The 19,309-nt window shown below is 46.2% G+C and overlaps 1 protein-coding gene across 6 annotated transcripts in view; it reads right to left on the bottom strand.

Moving 5' to 3' along the window:
* Positions 1-1,917: 1,917 nt before the first annotated feature.
* The window catches only part of lrch1 (leucine-rich repeats and calponin homology (CH) domain containing 1), a 65,727-nt gene continuing 48,335 nt past the window's right edge, over positions 1,918-19,309 (bottom strand). For 2 of the 6 annotated variants that reach the window (XM_048978224.1, XM_048978226.1), the window contains 6 exons: positions 18,990-19,059; positions 17,360-17,473; positions 11,683-11,792; positions 10,960-11,097; positions 10,638-10,715; positions 6,479-8,727 (listed from right to left, as the gene is read on the bottom strand). In XM_048978224.1, coding sequence (XP_048834181.1) covers positions 8,467-8,727; positions 10,638-10,715; positions 10,960-11,097; positions 11,683-11,792; positions 17,360-17,473; positions 18,990-19,059 — 771 coding nt within the window. In that variant the 3' untranslated portion in view covers positions 6,479-8,466. Of the gene's footprint in view, positions 5,436-6,478; positions 8,728-10,637; positions 10,716-10,959; positions 11,098-11,682; positions 11,793-17,359; positions 17,474-18,989; positions 19,060-19,309 lie in introns of those variants that run through there. The other 4 variants (XM_048978225.1, XM_048978228.1, XM_048978227.1 and 1 more) reach the window with 3 other exon arrangements.

The following is a 19,309-nucleotide window of genomic DNA, read 5'->3' as shown; positions in this document are numbered from 1 at the left end:
ACCATGCTGTTTACAGCAGGGAGCGAGTGCTGTTCACCTCAACTGGGGATATAGTTGGATGGTAGAAGGAGAACTTTGAGGACTTTGTGAATCCTGCTGACATGCCTTCCTGACTTGTTGAAGGCTCTGGATGTTGTTGGACTGTCTTGGTTGACATGCCTCTTCAACATTGTGGACAATGCCTTTGGATTGGCAGATGAATGTGGTGGTCCCACTCATTAAGAAAGGAGGCTGGAGGGAGGAGGAGTTAACCCCAGTCTACATGTGTGATGTGGACTTGGAAAAAGCATACAACTGTGATCCTTGAGGCGTCCTGTAGGGGAAGCTCTGGAAGTATGGGGAGCCAGGCCCACTGTCATGGGCTATTTAGGTCCCTTTATAACTGCTGCGAGTGTTTGATTCGCACCAAATCAGACTAGTTTCCAGTGGGCGTTAGCCTCCATCAGTGCTGTTCATAATTTTTAGCGACAGAATTTCTAGGTGGACTCAAGGGGTGAAGGGTGTCCAGGTTGGTGACCTCAGGATTGCATCTTTGCTTTTTGTGGATGATATGGACTTCCACCATGTATTGGGCTGGTTTGCAGCTGAGTGTCAAGAAGCCAGAATGCAGATTAGTCCGTGGCTCTCAACCGGAAAATGGTAGATTCCCTTCTCCAGGTTGGGAATGAGTTACTAACTGAAGTGGAGGAGTTTAAGTATCTCAGGGTCTTGTTTGTGAATGAGGGAAGAAGGGAGTGCGAGCTCGACAGGTGGATCCATGCAGTGTCGCCATTTATGTGGATGCGGTACTGCTCTGACTAGGCAAAGAGAAAGCTGAATCTGTCTCGAAGCTTTCAATTTACTGGTCAAACTATAGTCCTATCCTCACCTATGAGCTTCCTTTGCAGGGTGTCAACCAATCAGATGTATTAGTCCCACTTCATCTACAATCTGATTGGTTATCTCTCGGAATCAATCATTTTTCATTCTGCCCTCAGAACATTTTTTGTGTAAGTAAAACTCTCCAAAGGCTGCTAAGGGATGCCTGAGCACCAGTGTAATCGGTGACAGTCACTCCTCCTGAACTGTCAGTAGTTAAAGGGATTTTAAAATATAGATTATAGATAATGATTTTTAACATATTCATAAAGTCGTAACAGGGCGGCATGGTGGTGCAGTGGTTAGCACTATTGCCTCACACCTCTGGGACCCGGGTTCGAGTTGCCACCTGGGTCACATGTGTGTGGAGTTTGCATGTTCTCCCCATGTCCTCGTGGAGTTTCTTCTGGGTTCTCCAGTTTCCCCCCACAGTTCAAAGACATGCTGAGGCTAATTGGAGTTGCTAAAATTGCCCATAGGTGTGCATGTGTGAGTGAATGGTGTGTGAGTGTGCCCTGCGATGGGCTGGCCCCCCATCCTGGGTTGTTCCCTGCCTCGTGCCCATTGCTTCCGGGATAGGTTCCGGACCCCCCGCGACCCGATAGGATAAGCGGTTTGGAAAATGGATGGATGGATAAAGTCATAAGCATCCTTGCTTCTGATATAAAGATCACGGTGGTCATTTTTCTGAACTCAAGGATTTGTGGGAAATTGGAAGCTAAGTGAAAATATGCAAGGCAGTTTTATTGTTAAAAGCTGAAACCTGAGTAACTGCTTCCGAAAATTGCCAGGCATAGTTGCAGATACTTAGACACAAAGGAATGATTTGGTGTTATACTCCATTGCTTGGTGTTAGCCAAAATGCTGATGCTCAATTCTCATATTTCTGAGCTAAATTTCCCATTACAGGTCAACACTGTTCTCAGAAAGCCCTCACCAGGGACTAAACTAGGGTAACTGTGGTCTCAAGCTCATTTCCTACACTGCAACTCTAGCCACTGCGGTGTTGACAGGCTGTCTGCTAAGTAATAAAATTGCATCAGTCAAAAAAGACACACAGATCTTTAAACAAGGGTTTATTGTTAAAGTAATATTTGAAGTATGTACATTATTTACAGCAACCAGCAATTAAGGTGACAGTTTGGATATGTCTGTGTCATTATCTAACGTTTGTACATCATATAACTTTAGAAATGCCACATGAATGTATAATAAAGTATTAAGTACTTCATTTTTCAGTATTGAAAAACATAGACCTTTAGTTTAAAAATAAGTAGAATTAAAGTCATTATAATCCAGTTTTGTAGAAAGGAGGAAACATCTCTAGATGTGACAGAATACAGCTTGAGATAAATATGCAGTGTGACATATGTGTGTGACTGAAGGGCGATCTGTGAGTTAAATTCTGTACATAATGCGAAACCAGGATCACTGACCACCACCTCACTCCTTTCATGAGAAACATCAGAACAGCAGCTGATTGGGAGTGAATACACGTAGATGTGAATGTGCCCTGTGGTTCACACTCCTCTTTCACTTTCCCACACTTTATTTTGAGGTCTGCAGCAATAATTTATTCATTTTGCTTCAGAATTCTTCATCTTATTATTTTAAAACACTATAGGTCACCAGCTGCGTTGGCATGAGGTCTATTGGGGCCAGTGTGCTGCTTGTACACCATGGTGCCGCTACAGTGCAGTTACAATATTGCTCAATTAAAAACAATCTATTTCAATTTTAAAGCAAGTGTCTGCATTCAACAAAATGCGATCTATAAACACAACTTCCATTGTATGAGAATTTTCACGTTTTTGGCCTGCCAGAATGTTTAAGTAAAAATGTACAAAATGAAATCATAAAATGCCCTTGATTACTCTCCTTCAGCTGCACATAAACTCTAACCGAATATCGATAATTAGTTGGTGTTATAATTGGTGTTACAAACACGGCAACCACACCGTCATAAATGCTCCATCCATCCTCTAACCTCTTATAGTGTTACATGGTCATGATTATTCCTCGGAGCATCAATCAGCGCTTATTCAAAACACTCGGCTAAATATCTGAAAGGGAACTGGATAACGATGTATATTAGCAAAATATAGGAAGTTCCTACTAGGAGAAATTTCCATGGCAGCCCAGTAAAAATCACTGCGTCTGCCAGAAATGAACACTTTCATGTCTCTTTTGTTGTTGAGTCATTAAGGTGTTTAGGCTTCCTGTAACATACGCAGAAGCCCCAGTCCCCTAAGTACAGTGGTCACAATTAATGTAGCCTAAACCATGCATCCTATCAATGTAAAACATATAAACCTTTTTTTCAGATAAATTTTCTCTAAGCAGTTCAAAAAACAGAACATCTTCTTGTAATGAGGATGGCCTCCACATCGGTCTTCATGAGTCACTGGATGTTTCAAGACAAAATCTAAACTGAGTTGCTGTTCATAAGGATCTTCATCAAGCTACATGGCTGTCAGCCTTGATATCCAGAAATAGATGTGATTTCCCAAACTGTCGTAATTATAAACATACAATATTTACATTTAATCTCCCTTTGGAATTTTTATGGAAAGACGAAACATACTGATGCTCATATGTTTATGTATATTTGCCTCAATCCTATTTATATAGTGTCTTCAAGTTCAAGCATTAAACATCCCTTCATTATTCCTGACATTTTCCACCAATAACAAGCATCCCACCTTAGGGATATTGATTTAAGGGAGGCAGATGAGGGGCATCTGGGCAGGTGGGGGTACTGGCCAGTGCTTGGCTGGTATTACTGTAATAGTATATATTACCGACTGGGGTGTGGGTGTAAAATATGGGGCAAGGTTGCAGCAGTAAAACTTCTAGCACAACTGAATAGCAAAACGACTGATTTCCGGGACATTGCACATCATTTGCGGGTGTCGGAGCTGCTGTCGATCTGCGGGAGACTCCCAGAACTTCTGGGAAAGGTGGGATGTCTGCAATAAAGACTTAAAACTAATGAAATACCAAGTTGCTGACCTGCAGCGAGGCAGCAAATCCTTGTTTTCCATCCATTAATCTATAGCACAACCTCCTACAGCTGACAGCTACAGTGTTACTGACACTAATGGAATGAACAGCTGTGCAGGCTCTGCACACTGGTGCAACATTCCACCCTGTCCCCGGCAACTTACACAGACCATCAGTACATCATGGATCCATGTCAATCTTACAATGCGCATCCTAACAATCATATTAGGCACAAAAGAATTTGGTGTGGTTTTTAAATGTAACAGTTTTATGTTATTTATTTGTTTCCTATGGATATCAAACGACAGCTTAGTTTTGTCTGCTAACATCAGTCAGACAAACGTCTTGCTTAGTCGCATTATGAATGTGGGTTCTTACACAATAAACCTTTCCCATTCCTGTCTCTCTCTCTCTCTCTCTCTCTCTCTCACACACACACACACACACACACAGTTTCTCAGTATTTTCCCAGTGGGAGTAAATTTCTACCTTTTTCCCCAAGCAGAGGTGGATTCTGATGTCATCTTTCAATGAACCACCTCTGGAGAGAGTGGCCCCTGTTCCAACAATAACTTTAATTAAAAACAGTTTAATGTGAGTTGAAGCTCATCAAACGCCCAGCAGAGCTTACGGATTGGCACTACAACAGCTCCACTTTATGTGCAGTGAAGGCCAGGCAATGCTCTGCCTCCCTAACGTCCTGTAGACCAATGACATGGGGTGGTCATGTGGTGTTTCAACATCATTCACTGCAGGATCATCCAAATACGCTGTGTCCTGTTAGACCCTCTTGGGGAAAACTACAAAAATTCTCTCTCTCACACTCACTAACTAACGCACATTGACAAGAGCAGGCGAAGAGCTCCTTCCCCACAGTGGATCCACAGCATCCTGAGAGAGACACGCCCCCTGATTTACACGCAACCTTCCTCACAAGCTGCAGCAATGCTGTCAGGTTGCCTGGACCTCTGGGCAGTGAATCTGTAACAAAGCTCATGCATAGACTGGGCCTAAACCAGCCTCCTACCAGAATGCACAGAACAGAGTAATCTGACCTACACCCAGAATCATATATTAAATATTAAAATATATAGCTTGGATACACTGCAAATTATACATCCCTCACCCAGCTGGATGACTCTTTAATAAATAAATATAAATATGAAGGCACCAACCGGTGTCCTGGTTTCTAAGCCCTAAAATGAAAGCCCAGAGTAAGAGACTTTGGTCGCTCTTTGCTTTGGTGACAGTATCCCTGAACTGAACACAGGAAGTCCCACTCGGGGGGCAGGGAGGCGTGCAGGGAGGAGTGGGGCGTCCCGGCAGTGTGGAGGCGGCATGGACTCCTAAGCTCATTTGGGTAGGTGGCATTTTTCCCCTGTATGTCCGTCTTCGTCTTTATGCCAACGGCCGAGCATGGCGCCTGTTCCGCCGCCACCCGTAGCCTTGCCCAGCCGCGCTCACGTAAACGAGGCCTGCTTGCTGGCCGCTTCCTCCACCAGCGCCTGTACGGTGGCGCTGACCTTCACCAGGCCCTTCTCTTCAAGTATGTGGTGAGGAAGGCATAGCTTCTCCTGTGATGGACAGCGGAAGAAAGGAGGGATAGAGAGAGGAAGAGAGAGGACGAAGGAGAGGGAGGAAAAGCAGGCAGTGCGAAAAAGAGACAAAGTCAATATGATCTGACTGTCCAGGAAGGGAACTGAGAGCATAAACATAAAAGCCATAAGTGTTCGTGTCTCTGTCACATGTATAAGTGTCCCTCTCACGAGTGTTCCTTTCACGTGCGCTAGTGTGTGACACAGTGTTTGCACAGAAATTGACACTTACATATGTGAGAGACACCAAGAGGACAAACAGAAGAAAGCATCTTTTAAAAAATTAGATAAATAAATACAATTTAATTATTACTTTAATGAATAAATATGAATATGAAGGCAGCACCTGGCATCCAGGCTTCTAAGCCCTAAAATGAAAGCCCAGAGTGTGAGACTCCGTCGCTCTTTGCTTTGGTGACAGTATCCCTGAACTGAACACAGGCAGAGGGAGGCGTGCAGAGTGGGGCATCCCGGCAGTGTGGACCCCCAAGCTCATTTGGGTGGCTGGCATTTTTGCCATGTATGTCCGTCCTCGTGTTAATGCCACCGGCCGAGCATGGCACCGCTCCCATCATAACGAATACAAGTCCAGGAGATATGATAGCCGTGGCTTATCTGACTGGCAGGTACCCAGAGGCTGCGCAACATACAAAAACCCCTTTGTGTTATGTCTACTAAAGCCCGAGAGCCGTGACGTAACAGCATTGTGAATCTCAGCAGGTATCTGTCATTTTCATGCCAAACCATGGCAAACGTGTCCCCAGCATGAATCAGATCCATGTCCGGACGGACTGTCCAAATCACAGCATTTCATGCTCCAGGTACAAATACTTACACTGTCACTCTTGTAAAAAAATGCTGCAGTTTCATCACATCCCTTTTTTTTCTTAAGAGAGACCATCTGTTCTTTTTTCAAAGAATATAATTTGGGACAATGTACAGTCAAGGTGAAAAACCAGCACCACCGTCTCCTTATCCCCCCACCCCGCCCCCCCAGGAGCTCACCGCCTGACACAGAGCAGTAAAGTAATCCAAACTATACATTTATTACCTGTGCAATATACAGTACCATATAGGTCATAAAAATACAAGCATCACAAAAGCATCCACATCAATGCTGAGTGAATTAAAGCCCTGGAAGCAGCAAATGAGCCCAAAATAAACACTGTACTGGTTGGCATGGCAACAGCAGAATATCTAAGAGCCTGTGGAACATAAGGAAAAACCAGGGGCAGATTAGAAAGCAGGATGACCTGTAGTGGTCATGAGCCACTAGGAGGAGCTGATCAGGGAACAGTCATCTCACTGTCTGAGGACAGAACTTTATTGCTGCATTATAATGAAAGAGCATAGCAATAAAGATAAAGGAAGGCCAAAAATCGCTCAATTAACAGGAATACAGATCTGGCAGCTTACAGGTATTGGATATACATTCTGAACCATAAAGCCCTTTTGATTTGATGCTTTGTAAGCCGTTCAGATATCGGTCATCTGTTGTGTGTGTGCAGGGACAAAAAGAACAACCTTTACACAACAATCTGGCAGTTTACTGAGCTCAGAAAACAACACTGACAGCTCCTTATAAAAGCCTCACATTAGTGCAGAATTATGGGTATTAAGTCTGAACAGAAACTAATATCGTTGTTATCACAGTTCGGTGTGAGAATGTGTCATACAACACAATTCAACTCGTTTACTCAATGTTCTCTGTATGAAATTAAGGAACAAAACATGGGTCTTTCATGTTATTCATCATTTGGGAGATGTGCTCTACTGAAACATCCCCTTTGAGGCCTCTCCCAAAGAACATGTGGAAATATCAGGGATGTGTTTGTCACAGACATGTGGATAAATCTTGGCAGAGAGTCAGAGGCCCAGAAATATTATTTCGGCCCAGGAATAAAACCCGACAAGCTCACAGTGATGGCCAGCAGCTACTCAACTGGGCAGGTAACTTGACTTTATGCCAAAATAAAGTTATCTTCAAATCTCTTGAGGGACTGTCAGTGTTGCAAGTGAGTCTTCTGATCTGTACCTGGACTTCATGGCAAAATACGCTACTGTCATATACCTGGAGGGTTTAGCAATATCGAGAGTGACATTTTGGTCTTGGGTGACAAAGCAATAAGACAACAGAGCGTGTAGTTCCTGTAGCTGAGTCTGACATTCTGAGTTCCCCAGAGCCTTTGGGAGTATAACAAGTGGAGCCATTATGTGACTGTGCAGCTTAGCGACGAGGCTACAGGGGTCCTCAGGGCTACTGTACTTGTCCAAGCTGCTAACGTGTCCTTTCCATGAAAATAAGTAAGCAGAACTACTTGGCTTTCAAGTTTCAAAGCCTGTGTTGCATTTGCAACGGTCCAAAGCAATGTTTCTCAATCCAGTGCTCAGGGACTATCTGGTAGGGAGCTGAGAGGGAGCAAAAATGTGGACCATCTGGGGGTCCCTGAGCACTGGATTGAGAAACACTGACCTAAAGCAAGGCTGAGCCCTGCTGGCTAGACTAAGGCTATTTGAGTGTTGCTCTTCCAGCCTGCTCTATGTCACCGGTGTTATCCCGATGTGACGAGATGAGACTGAGCAGCACTGGATGCCTGGAACAAGATGGGGAAGCCCCTAAAAGCAGTTAGAAAGAGCTGTGTCTAAAAGCGCTATACAGTACAAACAGCTCCCTCTGTCCGCTTGTGTGTGCCTACTCCCAACTCTCTGTCCCATGCTGCTATCATGTATGTATGTTCCCCTGGGTGTGTGTGCACACGCGTGTGTGTGTGTGTGTGTGTGTGTGTATGCACTGTGGGACTTCCTCCAACCTTAGACAAAACCCCCATACCAGTTTTTGGGTGTGATTTTGCCTTAAAATTGCACAAATCTTTTGAGAGCTCTACCTAAACCTTATCCTCTGTGTGGGGAACTTAAAACGATGCTACCAATAAGAGAAAATGAGGAAGAGAAAGAGGGAAGAACAGGCGGAGAGGTGGCAGCTGCATGCAGGCCAAGAGTTAAGGTCATGTTATTTCAGCTCACTCCAGTTGTATGCCACAAAGAGCAGGACCAGACAGAACACGTGCAATAAGCTGGAGCTGATCCAGTCCCAGATGCGCCAGCCAGTGGGCGGAGCCTGAGGGGCGGGGCTTGCAGGCGCATCCACACCCACAGGCTCGCCCTCACTCTTGCTCTCTTTGTCAGTGTCGAGAGCCACCACGGCGCGGACTGTTTTCTGGACGGGCCGCACGTCCCCTTGCAGAATGTCGTACGCGGAGCAGAGGGCAGACTGTGGCCCGGGACACAGGATGAGGAAGAGAGGAAGAGGATGGAGACGCAGGATGGAGAGGAAGAGGAGAATGAAGGCATGAAGGAGGAATTAGAGGAAGGGAATCCATCAGGGAGCAAAGAAACACCAGGCAGAAGATTAAACAGTCGCAAAAGTTCAGAAGGTTTAAAAGTATCTGTGCGTCCGTCGGGGGGGGCGAGGGGGGGGTGGCAGGGTGCAGGGTGACCAGCAGCGCCCTCTGCTGCTTTGTGAAAGAGAGCCAGGGGGTCAAAGAGGCAGCTGGTTTGCTCAAAGCACCTGCCTCTCCCCCGCAGGACTCGCACCCTTCACATGGGGGGTGTCCGTCTCCTTTCATAAAGCGTGACTGGGCGGTTTGGGTCGGGCGGCGAAGCTGAACTTGGGGACGCAGACGAGAAAAGCGATGTTCAGCGGGTGGCTCTCAGACAGGCGTGAGGCAGGCATGAAGGCAGCAATGGGCAGAAGGCTGGAATGTCATAGGCCATGTGGTTGCCATAGTAACCTAACAGCCAGTCAGGCGGGGACACTGCTGCTTATATATGCTGGCCCATTTAGAATGTGCTTAGCACCCCAACATCCCCCCCCCTCCCCAAATTAAACCCTCTTCCCATGTTCATATACCATGTAAGCAATTAACAAGCAATGATCAGCCCAACACAAATGGGCCAATGCAGTAACTACAGAATTTCAGTTCTAAATGAACTAGTTTCAGTAGATACAGTACTAACATGTTTTGTTAGAGACTTCATACATATAGTTACTGTAACAGGTCTGTGATGCACATTACTATATCACACTGAGAAACATGTCTTGTGTTTCACTCACACACACACACACACACACACACACACAGTTTACATCCATAACAAAATACTACTATAGTTACTCAACATTCCAACCAACAAAACTACTTGGACCAAGGCTAAAATATCCTACTTATCTACTGTAGTTTTCCACCTGTTACACAAATCTGATAAACACCAGGTAAGCAAAGCAAAACACCAATGGGGGCTTAAATGTGTGAGTGTTTAAGGATGGCATTTCTGTCCCTGAGAGCCAGCAGCAGATACTGATGTGAGCGGGATTTGGCCCAGCTCCAGAAAAGCTCCCCCACCGGGGGTCTGGGGCCCGGGTGCACTTTCCCATCATAAAACTCTGCTTCCTCTGTTCGCCTGCCCCTGCCGAAAGGGAAGAGCTCCCTCGCAGCCCTACATGGCAGCAGCAAAGCGCTGCCGGTCACAGTAGGCTTCCGTGGCCCCACCCAGCCCCCCACCTCCCCGGCAATTCTAAGACTCTGGGGCCTTTTGCTTCTCACTCACGAAAACGCCCCTCTGTAACAAATCTCCACGAAACTGCAAACTCAAAAGCCCCTAATCCCACACTCATCTTTAAGAACATTACAAGACATAGAGCGGAACACTGCGAAAGCGGCTTGCCAGTGACAGTGCCGCACGCTCAGACATCAGAAACCCACAGGTTCGCCTCACACAAGCTCAGCTTACAGAAACTCGCTTCTCCAACATGGAGGCCTACAGCGCAGATGAGCGACAGGCATGTAGATGATGCAAATGTGACTCAGCCACATGGAGGAGATGCACAGGGACCTGACTGCATGGAGACCCCATGGCAGGGCTGTGGAAGGCACCCAAGTCATGATGGGATGGGATGGGGGGGCTTCCTGCGGGCAGAGGCACTGGATGCGGTGGTGGTGGTGGTGGGGGGGGGTGCTCAATCATTGGGAAGCCCTATTCTATTTAGTCACTGATTTTGTGGTGACTGAATGCCATTTACAAGTGGATAAACACTGAAACCAAATCTCAAAGCTAATATTAGGGTTACAGTCAGTCTCAGACATAATTTGCTTGGTGGCCCCTCCAGGGGCCGGCACCCACCTCAGGTACCCCCAGCTTGCGGCAGGCATCTAGGAAGTTCTCTACGTTTCGTCGGCACTTGGCCATACTCAGCTTAGGCTGCCGAGGGGGTGGACAGGGAGAAGAGAGAAGAGAAAACAATATGTAAGGTTCTCAGTGCTTCATCTTAACACATCAGTCATTTTCATAATGCTACCTGAAATGGAGCAACGGGGGATGCATTGGTTAAAGAACTAAAAGGGAAATGCAGGGTTTCCTAAACCAGTAGTTACAACAGAAACAGACCCTAAAAAACCTTTGCCCCCTCCCTCCCCCTCCCCCTCCCCACCACACACACACATACCACAGCAGGTGAGGGCACATGGATGCTGGCGACAGCACGGGGGCGGATGTGGTTGACCAGGTGACACAGGACCACCCCGTCCATGAGAGACGAGCCAAGGTCTTCGGGCAGTGACATCTTCAGCCTGCTCTCAATGTTCTGAGAACAAACAAATACACAATAAACTACAAGTCAGAAGTTTTTACACACTGAGATTTTCTACACTTGCATATTACTACACTTAACATTTACTAAAAATACATTCAATATTCTTTGCTAACAAATACGTTTACAGTATGTTCACTATTTGAGTATGTTAGTAAAAAAGCACCCCTGCAAAAGTAACCTCCTCTAGCAGTTATAACAGCAGAGAAAATCTGAGGCATTCTTTCCGCAAGGGACATTAAATACTGCTCTGTCTCAGGGGATGAAATGGTTAACTAGTCCATTTAAAATTAAAGGACAGTCGAGAAACTGACTGTGCCATCACCACACAACCAGGATGTCAGGAATACACTGTTACATACTCCTTATATGTTATAAAGGACATTTGTATTACTTGACTTATATATTCATTTATAGTTGTTCACTTAACTATCCAGTGTTTAAGAAAAATAAATAATCTGCAGATTACGAAATAAATGGAAAAGTGGTGCAGTCAGTTATTGAAACCTCTGTTATTCAAAACGCACTGGAGGAGACGTAAGCTAATGAAAGCGAGCGGGTTCCCAGAATGCCCTGCACCTCTCTCAGCTGCTCCGTCAGCTCCATCTCCTCCCGCAGCTGCTCCATCTTACGGCGGATGGTGAACTGAGGGTCCAGCGTCTCCAGACTCTTGGAATTCCGCATAAACACTGAGGCGGGGGGAGAAAAAGTGGGTTTGGAGTAACCTCCAGAGCACAGAGGATGGGGACATGCGAGCGCCCCCACCCCCCACCCCGGGAAGAGATGACCAGCCCGAAGCTCCGAGGCCCCATCTGTGTGCGGCTTGGCTCTAACTGCTAACTTCATGCTCGGCTCAAACGTCAGCAGCAGAAATATTTATGGACCTGTTTAGTAGACACGTGCATCTGAGGGTGGACGCCACACAACAGCATTAAAACGACAGCCAGGTGCTTTTATACTTAACTGCAACCCTTTGTTCCTGCAGTCTATATATAGCGAAAGAAGCTGCATTGTATTTGAACATGACCCCCCATGAAAGATTCCACCTCTCAAGAATAAATATGCAGTGTTTCCTTTCCCCACCTCATGACTGTGAAAAGGCGTCTCTTTTAAAACACAGTTTTATTCCAACAAATGACTATGTAGCAGGTTTACTGAATTCCTTAAATACATTATGTTGTGTAAGACAATCCAGGCAAAGGGCTGCTTTTACCTACGCCTATTCACTCCCTGACCACTTGGGGGAGCCAAGATACATCTGATCAAATTATATCATTGCAAAAGGGATGTCTAGTTTGGCACTAGAGACAAAAGATGTGCCCATGTCCAAAAATGACTTCATGAAGTACGCACGTCACTTAAAGTGGCTACAAAGTAAAAGTAAAACTAGAGCAGATATGACAGGAATGGCTTCTCCCCCAGTAATCTCCGCATAAGATCGATGTGGGACAAGCCAGGGCCTGATATTCAGCGAGGGGGCAGACGCAGCCCTGGCTTCCAAGCGGTGGCAGGTAGTGATTATGATCCTTTTCAAGTACCTCATTCTCCTGAGTTCTAAAAGTTACATTCAGATTCGGTCACTTCCAGCACACTTAGCTGGTATGGAGCCAGGGTGGGGTCTCCTGGACAGGGTCAGTGTTTGAGGACAGCCTGCCAACCAGCCTGACTGCAGGTAAGCAATTTACCATAATCACTGTATATTTATCAATTATATTTAATGAAATACTGCACATTTGTTATATTTACCATAGGAATTAGAACATAACACCAGCGGGAAGGAAAAGAAGGTGGTCTTGCACATCAAGATCGGGGTCAACAATCTTATTTTGCTACCTAATTGAATGAATCAGCACGCAGTGAACAAAATCATTTCGTTCACTTGAAAGATTCCTTCAAGGAGAATGGAGCGTCCATGTGGCACGACTCCACAGGCGGACAGTCGCACTGGAGCTCCCTAAAGCGACAGCGAGGTCTCAGACATTAAACAAGCAGCTGGCGAATCCTACCGGAAAAGAAAATGAAAGTTTATCATTTGTGACATTGAGCTTTAGTCTTAAAATAGCCCTCAAGCTGAAGGCGGCCATGACGGAGGTGAGGCAGGGGTTCTGTAGCCACCGGGCCGGGTGCAGTCAACAAACTCCTGCTGCATCCACAGGCCTCCTGCTGCGGCTCCCTCTCCCATTAAGGGGCAAATGTCCTGTAGCACCCCCAAGGCATATTATCTTGCTCCCCCCCCCCAAAAAAAAAAAAAATCATAGCTAGAAACTTTCCTGGAAAGGGCGTTAGGAAATTGTAAAATTCTCAGATTACATCTGATACATCTGGAATTGTAAATTATTCACAGACATTGCAAACAGTGCAGTGGCAGTTATTTTTGTTAGCCTAAGTATTTCACTCTGAGATTGAACAGCAATGTCTGAGAAATGATCCAAACCAAACCAATAAGTTATTTTTGACTTGCTTTTGTGTGGGAGGAGAAGCTCATCCACAATCCCAGAATGTCCTTCTCTTCCACAAACTGGGTAATTTCGGTATGCTGTCCTTTAATTAACACTTCTGGGTGGGGCTTGACCCACCACCCCTGCAGACTACCCCAAACGAGACAACTGGAAACCCCCTACAATCCAAATCACCCCCCCCCCCAACGTTCTCCCAGAACAATAGCATTGACCAGAGACCCAGACGGCACTGAGCTGATAGTAGTGAACTTTGACCCCAGGAGTCGGCAAGCAAATTACATGTTTAGCTCAAGGCTTTCCATTAAACAGCCCAACATAAGTGCTGCGTCAGGCTATGATACTGGGTAACACACAATGCAGTGCAGAGGTTTACAGACTGACAAATGTGGCTGTTTAATTACAGGTTATTAGTGTCTTACACAGTTAAATGAGGACAAAAACATCAACTGAAGCTACCCAGGGAAGCAGAAGGCAGGAAAAAACACACAAACAGCTACAATTACTGTTAAAGCTGCAAGCTAGGCATTATGCATGGAATCTTGAGCAAATATAAATAAGCCATTTCATTGTTTCCAGTGTACCAGAGTAAAGAAATAGAAGCCAATGAAAAACAACCAGTCGACCCACTGTGAAGCTGGAACTGGGGCCTGTGCACGCGCCTATAGTCGACCAGCAGAATGCTTGAGTCATTATTCAGTCAGACCCAGGTGATTCACGTCTATGCTATGACTGTGCATGCGTGTCATGGAGTGAACAGATGTATAAGAGTGACAATACAGCTGTGTGCCATTGTCTGAATTCCGGCTGGATTTAAAGATTTAGGGTGTGGACCAATGAGAAGATATCAGAGAGACGTTAAGGGGCTATGGGTGTAAAATTATGAAGCTTCTACAGTCTTTTCATGAAGATATCAGCAGTGGTGGCTCAGCCAAGTGTTTTATATAGAGTGAGGTGCCAATCGACCCAGCTGTGCCAGACAGATGTGCGTTACCTCACAAAAGATCACCACAGAGACAGTGAGAGAGCGGCCTGCCAGTCACTGATAGTGGGGCACAGTGACAGGGCTGCACACCATTCTGACAGCTAGCATGGTCCCAGGCACCGACGTCTGGGGACATTAACTCTGTCCTGTACAAACTCCACACAAAAAGCAAGACTCAGGACAACAGTGAGGATCTGAGATCCCTGACTAATGCAGAGTATAAAAGTGAGAAACTAGGCCACCCTGAGCCACTGAAGGGCTTCACACTCATGGGTCCAAGCAGGGATACCAGAAAGGACAGAAGAGAGGAGGATAAGAGGCCATGCTGAAGTATGACTAGATGTTGTCAGCAATTCAAGATAAGCCCCGTTTGCTGAGGCTGACATCATTGTACAGCGCTCTCTGATGGCATCTTAAAGTGCACAACACGAGTCACGCATTACACCATTCAGCGAAGCCAGCAGACTCGAGCAAAGCTAACAACACGCTTCTCTGTGTCAGAGGCTGGTTCTACGCTATCAGACAGGACAATGGAGGCAGAGGGGAAGCCTGCTCCAGCTATAGCAGCTGGACACTCGATTTCACTCTCCCTCAATTCTTAGGCGCTTTGGAGAGGCCAGTATTACGACAGAATGATAATACCTGGTGTAAATCCCTGACAGGAAACTCAAAAACCTGTGGGACTCTGGTGCTCTACTAAAGACACATTTCCCAAGACATACCAGGGCATTATCATGATTATTAGAGTTTAAGGACAAAATCTCACACTAAAGCTAGAGTGACAGAAGTAAGCACCATTTCATATTTCTCATCAGGCACACCATGGACAGCCTTTCTGACAGGCCCCTGGAGGAGCATTATGGGACCTGTGACGGTACAGGAGAAGAATGAAAAATAGCATGAATGTAGAAAAGTGGAGTGAAAAAGGAGGGCAGATTCCTGCTGTCATTCTGTTCTGCAGGGGGCACCCCTGAGCACTGATAAAGAGAACACAGCAGAATGCTTTTATTGCCTCTGTACCGGAGATAAGTCATTTCAGTTTTCACATATACCATGTTGCCTTCCTATGAGACAAACACTCACAGGTAGCTGTAAGAGTGAAGCTTGGGGAGAGAGTTGAGGGTCAGCCATTTACATGGGGCCCTGCAGCAGCTTAAGGGGTTAAGGGGCCGTCCAAGCACCCAGTAACAAGTCCACAAACAGACCGACTCGCCGCTCCCATCACCGTCTGAGAGGTGCTGATGATTTCATTTCCTAGTGGCTTTCAGGGCCGCGTATTAATAGCGCCCCTGCCAAGACTCCTTAGCGTGGAGCCTGAACTGTCAACTGACAGTGAAAAAGCAGCAGCACTGCCGTTCCTAATAAGGGCATCCCGAGAACAGAGTATTCCCTGCAACTGAAGAGGCTGCCTTCGGTTTTGAACGGGCACCGTCTCCAAGAAGGAAATGCACCATTTTTGTCATTCCTGAACATTAGGAAGGGAAACATTTCTGGGGAAATCCAGGGTCAGCGGCCGCCTCCTCCTCCTCCTCCTCCGCCTCCTCCAGTTGTTTCCATTGCAGTGGAAGTATGACACCCACACAGGGGCCATTATCTAATGCGTATAACTTAGAGTCTATAAATAGCAAATGCTCTTTAAAGGGCAGCAAAGTAAACAAGGCCAGGCCTGTAAGATTAGCCGCCTCATAATGCATTTAACGAGGCAGTGGACTGTAAGGCCCCCCCCCCCCCCCCCCCCCCGCTTTGTTCAGGCTCAAATGTTCTAGCCTTACAATATTCTGGGTTGATTCCACATGGTGCTGCAGAGCACAGCTGAGGCATCCCAAACTGACCTGCAGTGTCCATCCCATTACCTCCTTTGCCCAAAATCACACCCATTCTCACCTTAAAGTGGCCTGTAGTCAGAGGCACCCCGTCGGTTTTAATGGGATATTTTCCCTCAGGAACAACAGGAATTACGTCCACATGACTGTGGGCAGTGTGAGCAGTGTGAGCAGTGTGGGCAGTGTGAGCAGTGTGAGCAGTGTGGGCAGTGTGGGCAGTGTGGGCAGTGTGGGCAGTGTGAGCAGTGGTGGGCAGTGTGGGCAGTGTGAGCAGTGTGAGCAGTGTGAGCAGTGTGGGCAGTGTGGGCATACAGGCATCCAGAGTCCGACCCAGGATTCACAGGAAATGCTTAAATGGCCGTGAATACACAAACATACACGTGCTTGTTTACCAATCACTCTGGGGCATTTGTGCACTTAAATTAAAAAACCTTTAAAAAATAATTAAGAAAATGTTCTGGAAAAAGCTGAACAAAATATTTATAAGGAAACATTTTATATGATTTGGGACACGTACAAGATCTTCTGTTCAAAATACAGTATAGGTTGCAATACTGTATTTGCAATAATACTATATCCACTCCAGTTACTTCTGTTGACTGCACTGTATGTTGTCGCATCCTATAAATTGTACTGTGTAGTCCTGTGTTATTTCTGTCCTTTTGTTTTTTGTGCACCTTGGTCCCAGAGGAACAATGTTTTGTTTCACTGTATACTGTGTGTATGGCTGAAATGACAATTAAACCTACTTCATTTGAAAAAAAGGTTTTTACAGTGCTACCTGGAAATAATTTTTATGGTTAAGAAAATTTATATACAGAAAGACAACACAGTGACACACACACCAATACAAAAGTACGTAATCATTATATTCATAAAAACACATATACACGCTCAAACAGACCAATGTAACACACATACTGAGTGTGCGGACTGTGATGCAACCCAATTGGGACTCGGATTGGACACAACATTTGAGAGAAAGGACCTACCACTGTTTCTCATGCCTCCTTCATCTGCCTTAGTGGGGGTGTCTCTATCAGCAGGAGTGGCCTGTGTGAGGGGGCGGAGACAGGGCGGGGAATAGCAAGACAGCAAGGCGGGGTCTGAGGGGCGGGGCCAGGGGCAGCAGGGCAGGGCAGAGCAGAGCAAGCAGGGACCATTTTACCCCCAAAATAAACAGAGAAGTATATTTGTGTAATTTTTTTTACAGTTAAAGGAGAAGGGGAAGCACAAGCAGCAGCAGATCATATACTCAAGCAAATATGCAGTTTTTAAAGAGAATAAATCAGTGACACAACATGGATATTCATGCAGCGAGAAAGTCAAAGAGAGGCAGGCAGAGGGAAAGAGGTAAAGAGAAAGAGAGAGGGACACAGGAAGTGCCGTAAAAAACAAAAAACATGGAGAATGGAAAAATAATGTTAATGCAAATTCAAATTCTGATTCGTCATGACATGCTGCGTTAAAGATGTCAGCTAGAGCTGGGGTAAAGGCAGCAGATTCTGCGCCTGACAGGTGTTTGCCTGAGGTACAAGCATGGCTGTGCAGAGACATGTGCGATGCGTAAGGAAGACTGTACCCAGCGCCTTTCATGCAGCGTGGTCAGTCCAACACATCCGATCACTGCCCAAGTGCAGCACTTGCTGAGATGCTATGCACTCAGTCGAGGAATCATCTGTGTAAATGTGTAATTGGTGGCCTAAGAACAGTCGGTTTTTTCTAGACGTCTTAGGGGATGCTGGCTTGGATCGTACCTGTGTGAGGGAGGCCCTGGGTACAGTCCATATTTCTACAAACTGTATGTTATGCTGTAAGGACATTGCATATTAGCTGGATAACAAACTGCTGCTGCTGCTTAGAGGAGCTGGCTGTAAAAAGGGACATGGGGGAGGAACCAATAGCCTGACTGGGGGTGTGGCCAGGAGGATGCTAGTGGACAGTGATAGGCTGAGCCAGTAATGAAGGTCAAAGCCCTTTCTCTGAAATTAAGGGATGATTATCTGTTGGAGGTGAGCCAGGTAACCAAGGTGGGGGGCAGGGTGGGGTCTAGCTACAAAAAGGGGCTTTCAGCTGCTCCAAAAACAAAGCTCCAGTCTTCTCTACTAAGAGATTGATTGTTTGAGGAGAGAGATTGCTCTGAACACAATGGCCAAAAAAGGCTTCTCTTTTGTTCTCCACTGTAAGGCCACAGGCCTGACTTTTCTCTCAGAGGCCGCTGCTGCACTGAGGGGGAAGGGGTGGCAGAGGAGGGCGGGGTAACACTGGGGGCAATTAGGTGAAGGTCAGCGATTCTAGACAAAGAGGAAAGTTGTGTTTTTTTTTCATTTTAGTACCAAGAGGGGGTTGGGTTTGTAAGTAGGACAGGAGGACAGCCCGCCCTCCCGGCATGTTGCGTCCAATCACGGCTGTTCAAAGGTTCACTGGAACATTCTGTGTTAGTCTGGCCACTCATGACGGTTTTCTCAGAAACGCAAGTGCATCGTCACTGTCTTTGTCACGGGTCTTTGTCAGGGGGTTCTGAAGTGGACTGGTTGGTTTTGGCTCCGTGTGTGGGGGTTAGGAAAGTGAACGTGAGGCCTCCCCCAGCCCAGCCCACCGCACGGCCTGTCCTTCACCTACCTGACCTGGGCTTCAGGCCAAAGGGTGGGGAGTTCACTGGTGTTGAAGAGGCTGAGCTTTTGTCTTCCCCCTAGGGGGCGCCACAGAAACACAAAACCAATTTAAAACCAATTCCCTGGCTTCATTAATCTTGTTATATAATTATATTGCATTTTAGATAAAAATATAGCCTTTGAGGTATTTGGATAATGTTTATATGTTTCTTTATTATTAAAAGTATAACATGGTTACAAGAGTAGCACAGGTAGGATACTAGTTAAAGAAGCAGTTGATGCCATTGAGGGAGTTAAGAGCCTGCTCCCCCCCGAGTGTGGGATACG

This window comes from Brienomyrus brachyistius, chromosome 16, assembly GCF_023856365.1.
Source record: "Brienomyrus brachyistius isolate T26 chromosome 16, BBRACH_0.4, whole genome shotgun sequence".
NCBI classification, from domain to species: Eukaryota; Metazoa; Chordata; class Actinopteri; order Osteoglossiformes; family Mormyridae; genus Brienomyrus; species Brienomyrus brachyistius.
This window is presented reverse-complemented; position numbering and strand designations above follow the sequence as displayed.